This window comes from Equus quagga, chromosome 22 (assembly GCF_021613505.1).
Source record: "Equus quagga isolate Etosha38 chromosome 22, UCLA_HA_Equagga_1.0, whole genome shotgun sequence".
NCBI lineage: Eukaryota > Metazoa > Chordata > Mammalia > Perissodactyla > Equidae > Equus > Equus quagga.
The window spans coordinates 12,282,213-12,304,984 of record NC_060288.1 but is presented as its reverse complement, the minus strand read 5'-3'; the positions used below and the strand labels follow the sequence as shown (position 1 = coordinate 12,304,984).

At 36.0% G+C, this 22,772-nt stretch overlaps 1 protein-coding gene across 1 annotated transcript in view; it reads right to left on the bottom strand.

Moving 5' to 3' along the window:
• Positions 1–5,452: 5,452 nt before the first annotated feature.
• Positions 5,453–22,772, bottom strand: part of PPP2CB (protein phosphatase 2 catalytic subunit beta) — a 32,659-nt gene continuing 15,339 nt past the window's right edge. The window contains exons 2-7 of the mRNA XM_046648676.1: positions 17,587–17,796; positions 15,757–15,930; positions 12,775–12,864; positions 12,499–12,660; positions 11,121–11,239; positions 5,453–6,156 (exon numbers count right to left, since the gene is read on the bottom strand). Coding sequence (XP_046504632.1) covers positions 6,084–6,156; positions 11,121–11,239; positions 12,499–12,660; positions 12,775–12,864; positions 15,757–15,930; positions 17,587–17,796 — 828 coding nt within the window. The 3' untranslated portion in view covers positions 5,453–6,083. The remainder of the gene's footprint in view (positions 6,157–11,120; positions 11,240–12,498; positions 12,661–12,774; positions 12,865–15,756; positions 15,931–17,586; positions 17,797–22,772) is intronic.

Sequence of the window (22,772 nt, the reverse complement as noted above, 5' to 3'; positions counted from 1 at the left end):
GAGGGGCCCTCACCTGCCCCTGCCGGAAGCTTAGCACCGAGTCGCAAGCAACAGCAGTCTGCAGCTGGGGCAGGGGTGAGAGCGCGGAGAGAGAGACCCTGTCTCTGATACAGGGATGTAGGGACAATGGAAAGCGGAGCGGGGATCAGGAACTCAGAAAACCTAGCACCTCAACCCCTACCCTAAGCACATAACAGCAGCCAGCTCGCCGTCAGGGGAATTTGAGGCCTATCGGCTCTGAGTCTATGAGCAATGATAAAATTCTATATCTCGTGAAAATATCTTTCAAAAATGAACATGCAATAAACAGCTTTTAAGGCATCCAAAAGTGGAAGGAATTCATTACCAGCAGACTTGCGCTGTAAAAAAAATATTCAAGTACGTCTTCAAGGCAGAGGAAAAAATATGCCAGACAAAAAGATGAATTTACACAAAGGAATGAAGAGCACTGGAAATAGTATATATTCACAAGAGTAAGTACATAAAAGTTCTTATTATTTAAATCCCTTTAAATGAAAATCTGTCTAATCAAAAGCAATAGTTATATGGGACTTTTAATATATGTAAATGAAAGATGTATGACAAAAATAGCACAAAGTTTGAGAGGGGATAAATGGAAGAACACTATTAGGAGGCTCCTATGGCAAACACGAAGTGGCGTAACATCACTGGAAGGTAGGCTGTACATTAACGACGTCTGTACCGCAAATCCCAGCGCAACCACTAAAGTAACGAAGCAAAGAGGGACAGCTAATAAGTCACTAAAGAGAAATGGAATAAAAACTATTAAATTAAACCAAAAGAATTAAGGAAAAGAGAAAAAGAATGTAGGGGACAAATAGAAAACAAATGGCAAGATGACAGATTTAAACCTGACCTACGCCAATAATCACATTAAATGTAAATAGTCTGTACACCCTCTGTTAAAGACAGAGTGTTTGATTGTTCTAAAAAAAATACATGCTGCCTAAAAGAAACAGTAGTAAGGGATAAATACCTCCAAAAAACCCTACAGCTAACATGATACTGTTTGTCTTAGCTAATCAATACGAAACATGCAAGAAAAGTCATAAAGACTAGGAAGGAAGAAAAAAGCTTTGGATTCACAGACAACATGATTTTGTAATAAAAAAAAGAAATGTGTGTTTAGTATGGCTACTGAATACAAGCAAAATATATATATATGTATTTTTTAGATTGGCACCTGAGCTAACAACTGTTGTCAATTTTTTTTCTTTCTGCTTTTTCTCCCCAAATCCCCCCAGTACATAGTTGTATATTTTAGTTGTGGGTCCTTCTAGTTGTGGCGTCAAGCAAACTATTTTTAAAAATCACTTTTATTTCTATTTATCATCAATAAACAATTAGAAAATAAAATTCAAAGAAAGGTGTCATTTACAACAGTATTTAAAAATCAAATATGGCTGGATGGCAAGACTTCTACATCAAATATTGTAATACATTGTCGAGAGAAATTAAGGGAGATTTAAAGGATGTATATGCCATCTCCATGGACTGTTAGACTTAATGTGAAAAATGTTTATTCTCCCCAAAATAATAGAGACTCAATACAATCCTAGTCAAAATCCCAGGAGGTTTTTTTTTTCCTTCATGTGTGAATATTTAAATATATAACAAAACCTGCCATTTTAAAGTGTACAATTCAGTGGCCTTAAGTGTGTTCACAATATTGTACAACCATCATCACTACCTATTTCCAGAGCTTTTTCATCATCCAAAACTCTGTACCCATTGAATAACAACTCCCCATTGCCTCCTTCCTCTCCTCCCTCTGGCCTCTGGTAATCTCTATGCTACCTTCTGTCTCTGTGAATTTGCCTGTTCTCTACTAGGTACCTCATATAAGTGGAATTATACAACTTTCCTGTCTGGTTTGTTACATGTTTTCAAGGTTCATCCATGTTGTAACATGTATCAGAATTTCCTTTCTTTTTATGGCTGAATAATACTCTACCACATTTTGTTTATCCATTTGTCTATTGATGGACATTGGGTTGTTTCCACCTTTTGGTTGTTGTGAATAATGCTGCTACGAACATTGGTTTCTAGTGTATGCTTTATAAGACTTAAATGAGTAATTCAATTTCTTTAACAGTAACGGCAGTATTTTAGACTATTCTTGAGTCAGTTTGATAAGGTCACAATACTCTGGTAATTGCTCATTACTTTTCAAATTTATTGGCAGATGTTATTCATAGTACCCTCAATTTTTTAATCACTTCTGTATCTTTTAGTTTGCAAATTCATGCTTTTATTTGTGTCTTCAGAATGTTTTTCTTTATATTTATTAGTCTTGTCAAGCACCAACTTTGGTTCTGTTGATCTTTTCTTTTGATATTTGCTTTTAATCTTTTAACTTTCATGGACTAGTAAACACTTAGCTCATTACTTTTCAGCTTCTCCTGTTACAATGCAAGCAGTTAGTTGTAAATTTCCCCTACAGACTGGTTGCATTGTACAAGTTTTATTTTGTTCTATAAACAGCTTCATTGAGGTATATTTTACATACATTTTTGCATTTAAAGGGTACAGTTCAAACATTTTTAGTGAATTTACCAAATGGAGAAACCATGACCATAAATTGATTTTGGAACGTTTTCATCATTCCAATAAGACCCCTCATGCCCATTTACAGTTAATTCCCATTCCCACTGGCCAGCCTCAGGCAACCACTAATCTACTTGTCTCTATAAACTTGTCTTTTCTGCACATTTTATATAAATAGAATCATATAATTGTAATTTCTCATGTCTGGCTTCTTTCACTAGTATGTTTTCAAGTTCATTTGTGTTGTAATGTTTCAGTTCATTCCTTTTTACTAATGGTAGTTTACCATTGTATGAATCTATTTTGTCTATCCATTCAACAGTTGATGGACATTCGCATGCATGTCTTTGTGTGAACATGTATTTTAATTTCTCTTGGGTAGATAGGTAGAAGTGGAATGGCTGGGTCATAAGGTAATTTTACATTTAAGAAGTTGCCAACTGTTTCCCAAAGCGGCTGCATCATTTTCCATGTTTTGATAGCAATGTATGAGAGTTCCAATTTCCCCACATTCTCACTAATATTTATTTGTTAATAAATAAGAAAGGCTTATGTACGATCGCCTTTCTAATGGGTGTGAAATAGTGTCTCAATTGTGCTTTTAGTTTACATTCCCCTAATGACTATGAGATGTTGATTTTTTTCATGTATGTATTAGAGCCATGTGTGTATCTTCTTTGGTGAAATGTCTATTCACATTGTCTACCCGTGTTCTGATTGGGCTGTCTTGAGTGGTAAGAATTCTTTAAAAATCTGGATAGGAGTCCTTTATTAAGTATGTGTTTTGCAAATATTTTCTCTAAGTGTGTTGTCTTTTCATTTCTGTCCTTTGAAGCACAAAAGTTTTAAATTTTTATCAATTTTAAAACCATGTTTTTGGTATTTTATCTAAGAAATCCTTTCCTAACCCACGGTCTCAAAGGGGTTCTATGTTTTCTTGTAAAACTTTGTTTCAGCTCTTAGTCTATGATCCATTTTTAGAGAATTTTTGTGTACAGTGAGGTAAGCATCTTAAGTTCATCCTTTGGCACGTGGATATACAATTGTCCTAACACCACTTGAACAGAGCATCCTCTCAATGAATCGCCTAGCCACTTTTTCCAAAGACGCTTGACTACAAGTGTAAGGATTTATTTCTGGATTCTCAGCTCTGCTCATTGATCTATATGTCTATGCTTACGCCTATACTGTCTTGCAAACTGTACTTTTTTACGGTAAGTTCTGACATAGGGAAGTGAAAGTACTCTTTGTTCTTACTTTTCAAAATTGTTTTGGCTATTCTAGATGTTTCGTCCACACATTTTAATATGTATTTTCATAAGCACTCAGTTTTTCTAAATTTGATTTCACAGGATTTAAAATTTCCATTATTTCATCTTTGACCTTTTTTATTTTTGCGACAGCCACCTCCTATTTTTTAAATTTCAAAATGAATAGGTATGTCTAAAAATTGTACTTTTGCTATTGATTTCTTAAATTAATGCCTTCTAGTCAGAGAATTTGGTGCCATATATGAACTTCTTGAAAGTTTTTGAGACTTGCCTTAACGGCCCAATAATTTTTATAAATTTTAAGAGGCCCATATAAACTTGATGAGAATGTGAATTCTGTTAGGGTGCAGAGATCTAGATATGTTCATTCTATCAATCTTATTAAAATGTGTTATTCAAATCTCCATCTTTTTTTTGACTTAACAATAGGGAAGTGAGTTGGAATCTGCCATGGTAATGAAAACCTGTCAATCTGTCTCTGCATTTCTAAGGATTTTTGGTTTTAACATATTGAGGATATTTTAGTATGTACACACAGGCTTAGAATTGTGAGTTACTAAGTTTATTTGTATTAATCCTCTGTTCCTAAATTTTGTCTCAAAGTCTATTTTAATATTAACATGGCTATTCTAGATTTCCTTTGTTTAGTGTCTTGGGCTATTCCATCTTTTTATTTTCAACCTATCCAAGTCATTTTGCTTTAGGTGTATGTCTTGTCATCAGTACATGGCTGGACTTTTTTAAAAATCAAATTTGACCCTTTATCTTTTAACTAGAGAATTCAAGCCATTTAATTGACTACAATTTTGAGATATTTATACTTATTTCTACTGTCTCGTTTTCTTTTTTTTAAAGACTGGCACCTAAGCTAACATCTGTTGCCAATCTTCTTTTATTTTCCTCTTCTTCTCCCCAAAGCCCCCCCAGTACATAGTTGTACGTTCTAGTTGTGAGGGCCTCTGGTTGTGCTATGTGGGACGCCGCCTCAGCATGGCCTGACGAGCGGTGCCATGTCTGCGCCCAGGATCCCAACTGATGAAACCCTGGGCTGCCAAAGCAGAGCACACGAACTTGACCACTTGGCCATGGGGCCGGCCGCTCGTTTTCTTTTATAAAGATTTTAAATATTGAGTTTCTTCTCTTGTGTCTTCCACCGCCACCCTCACTCCATGTTTTCCTGTCTACTGTTCGGAATTTATATCATACATCTGAATAGTACTATTACTACTATGTCTACTAAACTCTCTTGTGGAGATTTATTCTCACTTCTAGATCAAAAGGTAAAGGTAAAATAACACATGTTTTAGTTTTTAAAAGATTCTTCCCAGCTATACAATATTCTACAATTTTAGCATAAAAACCATACTTAAAAATGTGAATACATTAATACAAATTTACCTAAGGAAATCATGTTTAGAAATAAAAATGGCTATTTTTATGGTCTAAAAGTTATCAGCTACTATTTGAATCTCCTTCTTCTGAAAATAAGCCCCATACAAAGAACATTACATTTAAATTACCTCAATGTAACTGTTTATTAAAGGTCAAGAGATTTTATATCAAGTTTCAAAATAGTAAAACTTTCATTTAAAGCATACCACAGTAAATCAATGTTTTTGTTTAAAATGGAAAGTTTATTTGCTCAGTACATCAAATAGGATGCAAGCACTGTCATGACAAATATACAGAAATATGCAGATCAACATAAAACAGTAATTTAGTTTAAATGAATGGAAATCTTTTTAAATGTTATGACAACATACTCCCAAGAATCTTTTCTTCAGTTAAGTTAATTATACATTTCAATAAAATAAAGGGTAATGGATTAAATGGAAGTTAGCATGTGAATTTTTCTTAAAAATAAAACTCCAACTCTATTAATCCATGCCAGTTAACACTATAACTAAAATTTCCAAGTAAGTGTGAAAGGAGATGAAGGAGTTAGTTACCTTTTTTGCTTGAACAGTCCAGGAAAATGGCTACTACAAACACAGCAGGCAAACTGTTAAGACTGACCCATCTAGAACATAGTGTCGTACTCGGTTTCAACCTCAAATTGTACTAAATGCTCATCATTAGTATGGCACATTTTGGTCCATGATATGGTTTAATGCCAAGACAGATCCCAATTTGTTACAGAAACACACAGATTACTGTTGCTTTTTTTTGTTTGGTGTTGAAATATATATATTTTAAAAAGCCAGGTATACTTCCACATAGAAAGGCAGGTTTTCCCAGGAGGAATTACAGGAAGTAGTCTGGGGTGCGCCGGGTAACATGAGGCTCTCCACGACGAGGTGCTGGGTCAAACTGAAGGCTGTGAATGACAAAAAAGAAAGCGCATGGTTAAAGGATTTGAATTTGCAAGCAAATAAATCAACAAAGAACAAGACACTGTAGTAGAAAGAGCAGTCCTGGTTTCCACCTTTCCCGTGCCGTTTAGGACAGGACTGACCCTGGGCACGGCACTGCAGGTCTTCTCTTCCAAAAACTAGCTCAGAGTTATCGGGGAAAGTTAAGCAGACAAAATGTCTGGTGGGTGTCTGGCATAAAACGTTTGTAATCTTATTATGAGTTAAACGGAAATGGTGAGAGTGGACACGCTTATTTTGTTCTCGAGTTTAGGGGGAGAGCATCCAGTTTTTCACTATTAAGAATGAAGTTAGGGGCCGGCCCAGTGGTATAGCAGTTAAGTTCACATGCTCCACTTTGGCAGCCTGCGCTTTGCCAGTTGGGATCCCAAGTGCAGACCTACACACTGCTCATGAAGCCATGCTGTGGCAGCATCCCACATACAAAATAGAGGAAGACTGGCACAGATGTTAGCTCAGCGACAATCTTCCTCAAGCAAAAAGAGGAAGATTGGCAACAGATGTTAGCTCAGAAGACATTAGCTGTGGGTTTTTTGTAGATGACCTTTATCAGGATGAGGAAGTTCCCTTCTTTGACTAGTTTGTTGAGTATTTTTATTATGAAAGGGTGTTAGATTTCAACGAATGTTTTTTCTGGCTTTACTGAGATGATCATGTGATTTTTGTCCTTTATTCTCTTAATATGGCTTATTACCTTGACTGATTTTTACATTTTGAACCAACCTTGCATTCCTGGAATAAATCCCACTTGGTCATGGAGTATAATCCTTTTCACATATTCATAGATATGGTTTGTTAGTACTTTGTTGCAGATTTTTGCATCTATATGCATGAAGAGTATTGGTGTAACACAGGCCTCAAAGAAAGAGTTGGGAAGTGATCCTTCTTGTTTTTTTGCAGGTGTTTGTGAAGGTTTGGTGTTAATTTCTTTTTAAATATTTGGTCAATTCACCAGTGAAGCCAAGCAGGCCTTGGCTTTTCTTTGTAGGAAGTTTTAAAATTAGTAATTCAACTTCTTCACTTGTATTTCTAGAGTCAGTTTTGGTAGTTTTTGTCTTTCTAGGAATTTGTCCATTTCATCCAAGATACCTAATTTGTTGCTATGCAGAGATTCACTGTATATACCCCTATAATTCTTTTATTTCAGTAAGGTGTATACTGATTTTGGTAATGTGTCTTCATTCTTTTTTTTTTTTTTTGCCCAGTCTAGTTAAGTCTTCTCAATTTTTTTTTATCTTTTAAAAGAACCAACCCTTGAATTCGTTAATTTTCTCTACTCTTTTTTCACTACTCCATTTTATTTCCACTCTTAACTTTATTCCCTTCCATTGCTTACACTGGGTTTAGTTTGCTCTTTTTCAAGGTCCTTACAGTGTAAAGTTAGGTTATTGGGGGCCAGCCCAGTGGTGTACTGGTTAAGTCCTCACACCCTGCTTCGGCGGCCCTGGATTCACGGATTTGGATCCCGGGTGCAGACCTACACTCTGCTTATCAAGCATGCTGTGGTGGTGTCCCACATACAAAACAGAGGAAGACTGGCACAGATGTTAGCTCAGGGCCAATGTTCCTCACCAAAAAAATAGTAATAATAAAATAAAGTTAGGTTATTGATTTGAGATCTTTCTTGATTTTTAGTATAAGCATTTACAGCTATAGACTTCCCTGAAAACACTGCTTTCACTGTATCTGTTTGGTACACTGTGTTTTTGTTTTGACTCATCTCAAGTATCTTCTGATTTCCCTTGTGATTTCTTTTTTGACCCATAGGTTATTTAGGAGTGTGTTAATTTCCACATATTTATAAATCTTCCTCCTGTTATTGATTTCTAATTTCATTCCATTGTGTTTAGAGAAAATAGTTTGTATGATTCCAATCTTCTTAAATTCATGGAGGATTGGTTTATGGCTTAGCATATGGTCAGTCTTGGACAATGTTTCCTGTGCATTTGAAAAGACTCTGTATTCTGCTGTTGCTGAGTGAAGTGTTCTGTGGATCTTAGGTACAGTGTTTCTCAAGTCTTCTATTTCCTGGCTGATCTTCTGCCTAGTTCTATTACTGAAAGTGGCATAATAAAGTCTCCAACTATTATTGTTGAGTTGTGTACGTCTCCCCTCAATTCTGTTAGTTTTTGCTCCATATATTCTAGGGCTCCGTTGTTAAGTGCATACGCTTATAAGCGATGTATCCTCCTAACGGTGTGGCTCTTTCTATATTATGAAATGTCCTTCTTTATGTCTAGTAACAATTTTTGTTTTGAAATCTATTTTGTCTGCTATTAGTATAAGCAGTCCAGCACTCTTGTGGCTGCTGTTTGCATGGTATCTTTTTTCACCATTTTACTTCTAATCTATTTGTGTGTTTGAATCTAAATTTTGTTTCCTGTAGACATCATAAAACTGGATCTTTAAAAAAAAAAGATAATCTCTGCCTTTTGATTGCATTGCTTAAATCATTTACATTTAATATTATTGATATGACTAGATTTATACCTGTCATTTTCTTTTTTTTTAACATCTCTCTTCTTTGTTTCTTGGTTCCTGCTTTAACTGATTTCTTATTTATTAAAAGGATATTTTCTAGTGTACCACTTAAATTCTTTTAACAGCTTCAATTATTTTTCTTAAATTATTTTATTAGTGGTTGCTCTAGAGCTGACAATACACAACTTAACTTACAGAATGCTACTTCAGATTTCTACTAACATAATTCTGGTGAATTACAGAAATTTACTCCTATACAGTACAGCTCCTTCCCCTTCTCCTTTTTTTGCTGCTGACATTATACATAGTGTATCTAGATATGTTACAACCCCCAGAACACCTATTTAATTATTACCTTACATAATTTTGTGACCTTAAAGAAGTTGAGAAAGGAAAATGAGCAAATATTTACAGATTTTGATATATTAATCTTATTTTTATTTTCTTCATATTATTCCTTAGGATTTGAACTACCATCTGGTGTCTCTTCTTTACTTTAGTACAGCTTTGTTCCCGGCCACCTCCTCTGTGCTGTTACAGTCGTATATATCACATCTCTATACATTACATTTAAGTTCCACTACACTACAAATATATCCATATTGTGTTAAGCAACTGATTTTTAAATCAGTTAAGAAGAAAGATGCAATTGTACTGTCTTTCACAATTACTATCTTGTGTGTAATACATTTGATTTACTTTCTGGTGTCATGTGCTTTTTGGACTGAAGTACTCTTTCTAGTATTTCTTGTATGGCAGGTCTGCTAGTGTTGAATTTTCTCAATTTTGTTATCTGGAAAAATCTTTCTTTTGCATTCATTTTGAAGTTTTGCTGCACATATGAGATTCTTGGTTGAGCTTTTTACCTTCAGCACTTTAAACATGTTATCCCATTGCCCTTCTGATGAGATGATTATCATTGAGGTTCCCTTTTGTAAGTCATTTTTCTCTTACTGCTTTCAAGAGTTTTTCTTTTAGACTTTCAGCATCTGACTACGGTGTGTCTGGGTATGGATTTCTTTGTATTTATCCATGTTATTTGTTGAGCTTCTTAGACGTGTTTATCAATGCTTACCATCAAATTTGAGAAGTTTCCAGCCATGATTTCTTCAAATATTCTTTCTGTCTCTATCTCTCCCTTCTCTCCTCCTGGAACTCCCATTACACCTACACTGGTGTGCTTAACAGTATCCCACATTTCCTGAGGCTCTGGTTCATTTTTCTTCACTGTTTTTATCTGTTAAAATTCTCCTTGCTTTGATCTTTTGTTTGTTGCTAGGAGCATCATGGGAGCTATGAGAGCCCTCTTAAGTGGCCTCCACCACGATATGCATTGTTTTCAACAAAGCACTTAGGCTTGGAACTCTCTACTCCGTGCTCTAAGTAAGGTCAGTCCTCTCAGGAAGAGCTGAGGAACTTTCTGTTCTGCCTGTCACTCGGAGCAGAACTTCTATGCCACTGCTCCAGAGTTGTGGGCAGGTATTATGGCCCACTTTTCTTCAAATTGAGCTGTAACTGACATATAAAATTATATTATTTTCAAGTGTACAATGTAATGGTTTGATAAATGTATATACTGCAAAATGATCACTGCAATATGTCTAGTTATCATACATCACCACACAGTCACAATTTTTTTCTTGTCATGAGAACTTTTAAGATCTATTCTCTTAGCAACTTTCAAATATACAATACAGTATTATTAACTATAGTCTGTACATTACATCCCTAGGACCTATTTTATAAATGGAAGCCTGTACCTTTTGACCACTGTCACCCATTTATGTCACCCACTTCTTAGTGACATACGCTGTTCTATGAACAGGTGCTGGGGCAAGAACAACTGGGGACCCAGCATTCTCTGCCAACCATGCACGTATAGAGTAGAGCTTCCACTCCAGAAGATAGGTGGGGATAGGGAGTCTCAGCCTCTTGACTGTACCCACCAGGAATAGAGCTTCTGTCACCCAGGACTGGGGTAGGTGAGGCATGCTGACACTTGCCCCCTTAGGGTTGAAACCATAGCACAAGACTGGGAGCTGGGGAAGGGGAAAAGCCCCCCTCTTCTTGACCACACCCACCCAGAGAAATGCATGGAGTAGTTTCTATACAAGGGATCTGGGGGAGGGGGAGGGAGCATGCTGTGTTCCAATTCCACAGACTCTGGCTGCTGTAACTGAGATTTAGATTTTCTAGAATAATTGTTTCCCTATTTGCTGTATGTACTTAGGACAACTTCCCAAAACTTGAAATACCTGTTTAAAACAATTTTCTCTGGTTAAATGGTTGTTTTTGTTGGAGAAAGTGTCTGCCATGTTCCTCACCCCATTGTTCCAGACGCAGAAACTCTCTACCTTAATTTAATAACCTACATTTAAAATTTTCCCTCCAGATGTGATTATATACATTAAAATTTAAAGTTACTTACAAGGAATATTTTAAAGTGTCATCTAATTCCATGATAGCAGCCTGGTTCCCACAGCGATAACAGTAATTGGGTGCACTGAAAATGGTGACCACGTTCCGATCGTGACACCAATTGTATCCCTGCAGCAATAAAAAAAATCAATATTTCACCATAAAATCACGATTTTGACATAGATAATACACCATTTTCCCTCCCTCTACTTCTAGTCTTTAGTGTCATGTTTTAGATACATCCCAAATAGCAGCTGAATTTTGATTATTTATCCAATTTGAGAGTCTCAGTCTTTTAGGAAAGGAAAAGTTTTCATCCATTTCCATTTCCTATGCTTACTGATATAACTAGACTTATCTTTACCGTAAGAATTTATGTTCTTTATTTATCATGCTTTCACCTCTCCTCTTGCCTCTATCGGGTTTGTGAAGTTTTCTCCAACATCTTGAAGCCACTAGCTATTGGTTTGGAAGGATTATATTCTATTTATATTTCTCTAGTATTTACAAAATACTAACACCACATTAGAGAAATCTGGCAGGCACCACGTTAACTAAGTGATCCAAGTTAACACCACCAGAAGTGGGACAAATAGATTTCTTGAGTCCTGATAAGATGCACTGAGAATCATTTTGTGGTATGCCTGCCAAAAATGCATATCCTGAATCTGTAATCATAAGGAAAGATCAGTCAAACCAAAAATGAAGGATATTTCTACAATGTAAAATTGCTTATACTCTTCAAAAATGTAAAGATTATGCAAAACAAAGAAAACCAGAGGAATTATTTCCAGATCAAATGAGACTGAATGTAGCATGATCCTGGATTAGATTATACATGCACACACACACACACACACAAGTTTTGCTATAAAGGACTTTAGGGAGACGATCAAAATTTGAATAAAGTGTTTAGATTAGATAATAGTGCTATGTCACTGCAAATTTCCTGACTGTGATAACAATACTGCGGTTATGTAAGAGAAAGTCTTTATTTTTACAAAATACATATGGAAATTTGGGGGTAAAGGAGTATTATACCTGCAACTGACATTCAAACAGTTTAAAAGAAACTAAGTAATATGTGTAAGGGAAGGGGGACAGGGAAGGAGAGAGAATGATAAAGCAAATATTACAATTTGAGGAATCTGACTGTAGGATACAAGGGAGCTTTTTGGCACTACTTTTGTAACTCTTCGCTAAGTCTAAATTAATTTAAAAAGTGACATAATTTTGCTCTGGCCAACTAGCACTTTCCTACTTGCTAAAACCAGACAAGTTTTTTTTCCTTCCTCAAATGTTTCTGACATTCTAAGTCATGAAGCTTTATTACAGACAGATATATTTATTTGAAATAAAGATCATCATCCTGTAGGAAAAGGACATACCTCCATTACAAGTTGGTGAGCACGAGAAACCAGTGTGAGACCATTGGCGTGGTTAAATGTTTCAGAAATGTCTTGTCCAAATGTGTAGCCAGCACCACGTGGTGAAATACCCCATCCACCACGATCATCTGGATCTGACCATAACAGATCACACATTGGGCCCTGGCCAAGAAAATCAAGTACATGTTACAAATTATTACCAGTCACATTTAACTCATTTACCTTTACCACAATGTGGTTACAGTTCTTTCTTTTTTTAATTAAAACTGAGTTTACCTCATGTGGAACTTCTTGTAAACGATCCAGGGCTCTTATATGATCCAGTGTGTCTATGGATGGAGAGAGACCACCGTGGAGGCAGAATATCTGTTTATGAATTTAAAAAGAAAATGAATTTGTTTTATTAATTGCTAAAAGTTAATGGAGAGTAAATACTGGTTGCCAACTCTCAATCCTAACAGCTCTTCTCTCCAAAATAAAGTTTAAAAATATTCATGGTGGGAAATATATAAAATTCAATGGAAAAGAACAAAAACCATATCATCAGAGAGACTGTTAACATTTATTTCTTTTGTCTTCTTTCTTTGTAGTCCTAGGTATATGTTTTTTTCCCCTTGTCTGGTGAATGGGATCTCCATCCTTGTGACTCACCATTACATTTTTTGCTGGTTACTGGTGAAGTATATATAACATTTGTTTCTCTTACACTAAAGACCCTACTGATTCATATTATTGGTTCCAACAGTTTTTCAGTTTCCTAGATTTCTTTTTTGAGTACATAATCATGTTGTTTGCAAAAATATTTGTTTTTGTCTTCTCAAAGTTTATACTTTTTAATTCTTTTTATTGCTCAGTGCAAAGGCTAGGACTTCCAAAACAAAATTGAATGATACAAGTTGATTTTTTTTGTAAAACATTTATTTCCAAGCCCATCCTCTACAGATGCTGAATCAGGAAGAATTAATAATACAAGTTTTAGAGGGCATTTTTCTCCTGACTTTGATGAGGTTTCTGATGTTTTGCTGAAAAGTACACTCAGTATAAAGTTTCTTTTCCAATTAATGTTATTTTATCTTACTCCTTAATAACTGAGTTTTAAATAATGAAGATATAGAATTTTTTTCAAACAGTTTTGATCTGATTTCATTTTTCTGTGTTAGCCATGTCTAGTTTGGTGTTGGGGTTATACTAGCCATAGAGTGAGTTTTGAAGCTCTCCATCTTTTCCCTAAGCTTTGGAACACAGAAATTCTATGTGCCTTAAAGGCTTGGTAGAATTGGTCTATGAATCTATCTAGACCAATTTCTACTTTTCCAATTTCTGCTAAATCTAGTAGTCTATTTACATTGGTTAATTTCTTCAAAACCAATTTAACAATTAATATTTTGCTATAATAAATTTCGCCCATCTTTTCAAGTTTATTGGAATAAAGCTGTATCTGTTGTGATGTGTAAGCACCTCGATATTTATAGTAATGCCTTATTTCTCATTCCTAGTGTTTCATGTGATCTCCCCCTTTTTTTCTAGATCAGTTTTGAATATTACATTTCTTTTTAGTAGACTTTTCAAAAACTGCTTTTGGCCATATTGATCAGTATCCATGTCTGCTTTGATCCTTAATGAATCCTTTATTTTACTGTGTCATTCTTTGAGCTAAATGTTTATATCACATTATTTCCTTTCTATTTTTCTACAAAACAAATGTAAGACTACGTATTTCTTCCCTTGTTTACATCTAAAAGTTTCGGTCTACCCCATACTTCCACTGTCATTTAGAAATGATTTGGATTCTTATCTTTTATTTTCTGAGTGTTAATAGAAGATTGTGAAAGTTCCCAAGCAAGTAGATTTTTCTTTTATCCTTTTCTATTTCATTCCCAGTCTGAGTTTTTCTTCCACTACTCAGAATTGGAGACTGTCACTTAACATTTGATATATAAATAAATGATGGATGGATAGACGAAAGGGTGTAAAGGAGGAAAGAAAGAATAAATGAATGAATATGTAGAAAATTATCTGGTTTTTGTTTGTTGGGTACTCATATACCAAAAGCTATAAATACTGTCTATATCTGTTAGGTAAGCTTGTCCCATTGTTCAAATACTCTATATACTTATTTTTTATCTACTTCATTTCTAAGGTGTATAAAGTCTTCCCATAACAACATTTTATAAACAATAACGTGTTACCAATGTTGTGTGTGTGTGTACTGGCTATTTTGTTCCTTGAAAGTACTACAATAGGAAAGATCAATGGTCCACTGAAGGTAAAAGGTTGCGGGGGAGGGGGAGAAATATAAACATATTCAATAAATAAAAGCCATACTAATGCTCTCATTTAAAAAACTAGATTCACAATAACACTGATAGGCTGTCCTTCTAAAATAATTATGTCAATTGTTATGTTAATGAAAACTATATTGCTTTTTAAAATTAAAAACCTTAATTAAAATTTAACCTTCTTTAAATTCATTGTTTTCTTTCATTTTAGCAAGTCTAAGCAAAATATTGCCCTTTTAAATTAATTATTGTGATGTTCAGAATCATACCTGGGAAACATGGACCGTCAGGATCACACAGAAAAGGTCAGAACCAAATTATATTGCCACTAGTGGTCCAAGGGAAGATTGCTGGGCTTCTGTAGTTTAAGAACTGTAGAGTTCCACAGTATGTCTTATATTTAAAGTTAAATCAGTTCATGCTCACAGTGATTACACCCAGAAATTGGAATAACAGGAAATTGGCACAAATTTTTCTTATACTTCTGAATGTTTTATGTCTGTAATACTTGTTACAGGTAGAAACAAAGCATTCACTTCTTAGTGAAGAAGGCGTAATACACAATATTACTGGCTTGCAATTACCATGAACATAGGAAGAAAAAGTTATTAATGGTAACCAGCGGACACTGGTTAAATGTGTGAAGACAGCTTCAAAAAATGGCTTTGCTTTACTAGTGTGCATGTCAGGACCATAAGCATTTATTTACAATATTTATCTATAATAAAAAAGCATATTGGCATATCCTTTGGCCAAAAGCTTTACAAATATATCTGAGAACAACATGGAAATTTGCTGGTCCCAATGTACATAAAATTTATCCAATTCCCTGTTCTGAAATCTTAAGTACAAAGGAAAGAGGCAGAAAAGGCCAAGGGGATACAGATATACATGTTGTGTAAACCTAGATCCTAAGTGACTAGTAGAAAATCTTTTCCTATTTTTAGCCCCACCCCCATGTAAGCACGTACATACACACCTGTCCATCTACTAAAGCTGTGAGTGGAAGATAATCAAATAGATCCGTGAAATATTTCCAAACATTGGCATTCCCATACTTTCGTAGACATTCATCATAAAAGCCATACACTTGGGTTATTTGTCGGCTTTCGTGGTTTCCTCTCAATATTGTAATGCGTTCCGGATAACGCACCTGGAAGAAAAGCAAAAGAAACCCATGTTGTACAAATCATATTTTTATTAGCGTCATGTTAAGCACATTAACCGCTGACCCATTTCTTTAAATGGCTCTTTTTCCTGCTAGTAAAGTAAATGTTAATTCTTTTTCAGAATAAAAAACGTTCTCATTCATAACCAGGTCCTATTGATTAAACTTTGACATATTTTCTATATAGGCAGTCATCCTTCTTTACTATTTATATCACCCTCATTGGAATCCTTATTAACTGATACCTCTATTACTATAATAAACTTGTACCTGATTTGTCTCAAATATCTTCTTCATCCTCAAACTATCACTAGTCTTCTAAATCTTTTCAGAACACTATGACTTCTTACTGCTGAATGGACGCTGAAGATCAGAGATCTGGACCTGAGACAAACTCTTCTATAGACTAACCTCTCCCTCCCCTTTCAACTTTTATTTCCCACAGGAAGATTGTGTTTGCCAACAAAAACACAAAAACAGACCCTTGCCAAACCTAGGCAAGATTTCAAATGTATTAACAGTCTCTTTTCCATAACAAAATATAGAGACATGGCTTATAACATGCTGTTTATAGTTAAGAATATGTCTGAGAAGTATGAAAAAGCATCAGATTCTGTAAACCAAATTATCCAAAAGCTGCAAATGCGTACTTTAATTCATACATATTTACTAAGCATCTGTTATATGTCCAACATTAAATTTAGTGCTTAAAGCTAAGTGACAGGTCCGCACAAATATAATACATGACTTCTCCTCTCTAGGGACTAATCTCACTAAAGAGGTATGTGAAGTACATAATACAAGGCAAGAAACCACTACGGAGCATGAATAAGGGGTGAGAGAAGATGTTTCATGTTAATTTAGAGTAGGAAGAGTGAGGCTAAGATGGTGGAAGGCTTCATGGAAGAAGCAGGACTTGTGTTGTGGTAGAAGGGGTAACAAATCACAGATGGAGTAATCCTTTGGGGAAAGTGGTTAAAGAAATTTATGGAGACAGACTGAGCACTGAAATTCTTTAAGTCAAAGAGTTTATGCTGTCAACTACTGGCAGGCAAATTCAGGCTAGACTATGACGGCCAGCCAAGGAGTTTGAGCTCCACTCTACAGGCAACATGGAATGACTGAAGAGTTTGGGAGCAGGGAAGTACCAAGATGAAAGTCTTAAATAAAAGAGATTTAATCTGGCAGCATATGCAAGGTGCAAGGTCATTTTGGAGGGGTCAGACCTTAGAGGCAAAAATATTAGTTACCATACTATTGCAACAAAGTGTAAAGTGGTAGAGATACGAATTGTGTGGTGATAGTAAAAATAGAGACACAGAAATAAGACTTCTTAAGGCAACAATTTAAAAAAGACTTGTTAATTGACTGAATATGAGAGATGAGTGACTAAGTAAAAAATGATTCTAAGACTTGAGCTATGGATTACCCAAAAGAATGATTTACCAGGAGAAGGCAGGAGAGGTTTAAGGTATCATCCTCATCTCCCTCTCTGTTAAAAGATGTAAAATCAACTATTATTTTAAGGGGTTAGAAACTGAATGGATCACAAAACAGAACAGATGAGGTGCAATACTGCCATTCTTGCCTTTTGTTGGTTTAAAGCTTGAAAAAAAGAAAAGTGAATGTCATTAATCATACCTTTAATGCCACAAGAAGAGTCACAGTCTCCACTGAATAATAACCTCTGTCTACATAGTCGCCCATGAATAGATAGTTTGTATCTGGTGATTTTCCACCAATTCTAAAGAGTTCCATGAGATCATGGAATTGACCATGCACATCTCCACAGACGGTAACAGGACAACGAACCTCTTGCACATTTGATTCTTTTGTTAAAATTTCCTTAGCCTGTTAGAAAAATGAAACCAACAATTAAAAAAAGATTCTATCACAAATTAAAGGCATTATTCTTTGTGTATTAAAAGAAAATCTGGTGAAAAAACACCTGAAATGTGCTTTATAAAATCATAAAACTAAAACCACAATGAGATACCACTTCACACCTAAGACTGTAAATAAAAAAGACAGATAATAGCAAGTGTGTGTGAGGACGTGGAGAAACTGGAACTCTCCTACACTGTTGGTGGGAATGCAGTGGTTGGTGCAGCTGCTGTGGAAAACAATCTGGCAGTTCTTCAAAAAGTTAAACAATTACCACGTGATTCAGCAATTCCACTTAGAAATATACTTAAGAGAATTATGTTTACAGGTTCCTGGCAGCATTATTCACAATAGCCAAAAAGCTGAAACCACCCAAATGTCCATTAACTGATGAATGGGTAAGTAAAATCTGAGTATATCCTCTCAATGGAATATTATTCAGAAATAAAAATAAACGAAGTATTGATACACACTACAACTTTGAAAACACTGATATAATGCGAATGTATTCTATCTTTTGCTTATATAAGTGAAAGAAGGCAGTCACAGATTGTAAGGTCATAGATTGTAACTCCATTTATATGACAGATTATAAGGTCATAGATTGTATAACTCCATTTACATGACATATCCAGAAAAGGCAAATCTACAGAGATAGAAAGTAGACCAGTGGCTGCCTAGAATTGAGGAGACTGGAGAGTAATGGCTAAGGGGTACAGGGTTTCTTTTGGGGGGAATGAAAATGTTCTAATATTGTGGTGATGAGTGCACATATCTGGGAATGTAATGAAAGCCACTGAACTGTACACTCCAAATGAGCGAACTGTTTGGTATAGGAATTATATCTCAATAAAGTTGTTTCTTAAAAAGAATAATCTTATTTACAAGTTAAAATAGATCAATAAAGAAAAAAGTCACAAATTATTCAAATTCTTTTATAAATAAACACATTCTTACACCAATTGATAAGCCAATCTCCAACTTCTTTATTCCAATTAGTTTATATTCAATGAATCAAGTGAGAATATACCCTGAAGCATAGAGTTCATATAGAAACGAGGGCAGATTAAATGTACTGACTAAAGTCAAGTTCATCGCACCTCATGTATTTAGCAACTTTGCCTAATAGGAAAAAGATCCCAGAAGCAGAAAGACAATTAAAAAGGTCTCTGAGGCCTGTAATAAAACAGATAGAATACAAGCATATGCACCTTCCCGTCAACCTGCCAGAGGACTCTATTAGGCCCTATTCTGGGCCTATTTACTTGTTATGTACAAAATTCTAACAAGCTGCTTATCACATTTCCAGGTCTACAAGATTAGAAACAGAAAACCATGAAGAACAAGAGGTAAGAACTGAGACTGACGTGTACATACAAGCTAAGAGTAAGAAACAACCCCGCGGTGAGGGTGAGGAGGTGAAAAGACGCAGGGCAACAAGTCAGCTGCCCAGGAAGAAGCTGACAGTAGGAGCTGGCAGCGGAGAGCTAAGAGCAGTGGGAGTGGAATTTTAGGGACAGACATTTCTCTGCCTCTGCAGGGATTTAATCATCTAAGGAGCATTTAAAAACACGGATTTTGAGCTTCTCTCTGCATAATGTAAGTTCTTGTTGCTGAGCATCTTTGTCAACAGACTTTGACATTCTTGACAATTAGCAGGTGTGAAATAGTATCTTCTAATTTGCACCTCTGATACTTAACATTTCTTTACAAAAGCAGCTTTTCATGCTTATTGGTCACTAAATTTTTTTTTCTTTGAAATGCCTACTCACAAAATTAACCTAATTTTTCTAATCGGTTGTTTGTATTTCTCCTATTGATTTGTACTTTTTTTTTTAGTATTATAAATATTTACCTTAGATTGGTTTTACGTATTTTTTTTGTTGTTGTTGGTTGGTTTTTTTGGAGCAAGATGAGCCCTGAGCTAACATCTGCTGTCAATCCTCCTGTTTTTGCTGAGGAAGACTGGCCCTGAGCTAACATCCGTGCCCATCTTCCTCTACTTTCTATGTGGGACGCCTGCCACAGCATGGCTTGCCAAGCAGTGCCATGTCTGCACCCGGGATCCCAACCGGTGAACCAAAGCAGAATGTGAGCACTTAACCGCTGAGCCACCAGGCCGGCCACAAGTTTTATGTATTTTAAATATCTTCTGTCTGAGGCTAGTGTTTTCCTTTTATGTATAGTGTCACTGAAGTTTCTTTTGTTGTTTCTAAACTTTAAGATAGCCAAATTTATCACTCTTTCCCCTTTATGGTCTGTGCTGTTTGGGTTCTTGTTTCAGAAACTGTTCCCTACACGGAGGTCGAAAAAGCACTCTTGTATTTTTATCCCGGAAGTTTTTGCTTTCACATTTCACAAGTCTTTAACCCAGCAGTGGAATTTGTTACATGGTGTAATGTAGGAATTCATTTTAATTTTATTCGTAATGGTTAGCCAACTGGCTCAGCATTATTATTACATAGTGCCATCCTTTCCTAATTTGTAATGTCACCTCTGCCAAGTTTTTGTAAAGACCTATGTCTGTTCCCTAATTTCTTACCTGAACTGGACACAACCTTGTACACCCTCTCAGATGCCTTCATATTCTTTTTCTGAGCTGCCGTCTCGCAAACTGCACTGCTGTCATCATTGATGACACCTTGCCCAGCCCTGAGCTGGCTTGAGTCTAAGCTGAAGTCGTGGACCTGCTTGGCTCTTGCTGAGCCCTAACATGCTGAGCTGCTCCTCTTCCAACAGACACGGATGGAATGCCACATGGTGGGACGTGGGATCTGGCTTCTTGAGCAGGTGCTGAGGGCTGGATGGCACAATTTGGAAATACGTGGGAGTCATCTCCCCGTGGAGTAAACCTTGACTAGTGGGAAGAGAGAGAAAGAAGGGAGCCAGGGAAATAAACTGCCACTGTTTTTCCTTCCATGCACTTCTCTGAGGTATGACTTCTCCTCGCGATTTTTCTGGATAGTGCAGAAGTCCCACCTCCCAAGGTAATGCATCATATCACACTGCTTCACAGATTTCCTCACTTTATTTTTTTCTTCCACTTTATGTCTGTGGGCTTGCATTCCCCAAATAAAGTGTCAGCATTTTCATCTTTTCCTCAGGCTCCATTCTCATTGGTCTACCACTCCTGTGTCAATAACAGACTGCTTTAATTACTATAAGAAATCATACTATCTGGGAAGAGAGGCTCTCTTCCTATTCCTTTTATTCATGACTATCTGGCTATTTTGGCCCTTTCATTAAGCCTGACATATGAATTTTAGAAGTTGTCAAATCCTATGAAAATCTTGTTGAGGTTTTGACTCAAATTACATTGAATTTATATATTTGGAGCAAATGGGTATATTTAAAATAAGTCTTTCCACTGATGAATATGGCATTGATCATCATTTATTTAGATTTCCTTTATTCTTTAAACAAGTTTCATAATTGTCTAATAATGTCTACTTGTTGGATGTAATCCAAGGTAATTTATACTTGAGATGATGCTGGGATTTTAAAAAATATTTCTCAATGTCAGATTTTTACACAAGTTACACTCTTGTAACTTGAAAACTGTTTAGTTTTAATAGTTTATAGATTTTCCTGGATTTCCATATAGATCATATAAAATGACGCTTTTGTTTTTTCCTTTATAAATCTTATAACCACTAGTGCCTTAGTCTGTTCAGGCTGCTATAACAAAAATAACTCACAGACTGAGTGGCTTAGAAACAACAGAAATTTATTTCTCACAGTTTTGGAGGCTGGAAACCTAAGATCAAGATTTCCAGAAGCTCCTTTGATCAAAAATCCCAGAATTTCTTAAATTCAGAGAAGTTTTCTTGTCAAGGGATGGGGTATTTTTTTCTGTTTTATTTGTTGTATTTCCTATTTCAGAAACTTTAATTACTTGAGGTTTTTTTAAATCATGTTGGTCTGTTCTTTTTTGTTCTCATGTGCATTCCTTGCGATTATCTTAAGTCTTTCCTTTCTGGAGGCAGTTATATGTTTTTCTGCCATGTCCCTTCTGTTTCTCTTGTTATTAACTTTCACTACTGGTTTTGCCCTCAATTTGTTTCATAAATCTCTATTCAGCTCATGGTGCAACGCTCTTGTTTTTTTTTTTTTGTGGAAGACTAGCCCTGAGCTCACATCTGCCACCATTTCTCCTCTTTTTGCTGAGGAAGATTGGCCCTGAGCTAACATCTGTGCCCATCTTCTTCTACTTTATATGTGGGATGCCTCCACAGCATGGCTTAATGAGTGGTGTGTAGGTCCACACCCAGGATCCAAACCGGTGAACCCTGGGCCACGGAAGTGGAGACACACAAGCTTAACTGCTATGCCACCAGGCTGGCCCCAACAATTCTTGTTTTTGAGCTTCTTTTATTTAATCCACATCATAGTGAGTTGTCCTATAACCTGAGCACCAGTGGGTAATTTCTTCCTGTTCCCTGGATTTATTTTGGGTTCTCTGTACATCATTCCCCAAGCTATGTTCCTTTCTTGCTTGCTGTAATTTGTCTGCCATGCTGTCCCTTCTCAGTTTGTTGCTGAGCTATCAGTCTAAACCTTAAATTTACTCCAATATATTGTGGGTCATTTATTAACTCCCACTCTGCCACATCTGAGACTGGTTTGTTTTTCCCAAGGAGCAACAGGTTTAAAATCAAGGTAGCTCAGACCATAAAGACAAGAGCTGCTCCCTAGTAACAGCAGCACAGAGTGTGGAAGATGCGGCAGGCTGAAAAAACACCCTGCAAAGATACACTCACTTCCTAGTCACCAGAACCTGTGACTATAACCTCACACGAAAAGATGCACTTAAGGATGCTGACAGGAGGAGCTTATCCTGGATTATCCTGATGGGCCCTGAATGTAATTACATGCCTCCTTAAGAGAGAGAGGCAGAGGGAGCTCTGAGACAGACAAGCGCAGAAGAGAAGGCCACATAAAGA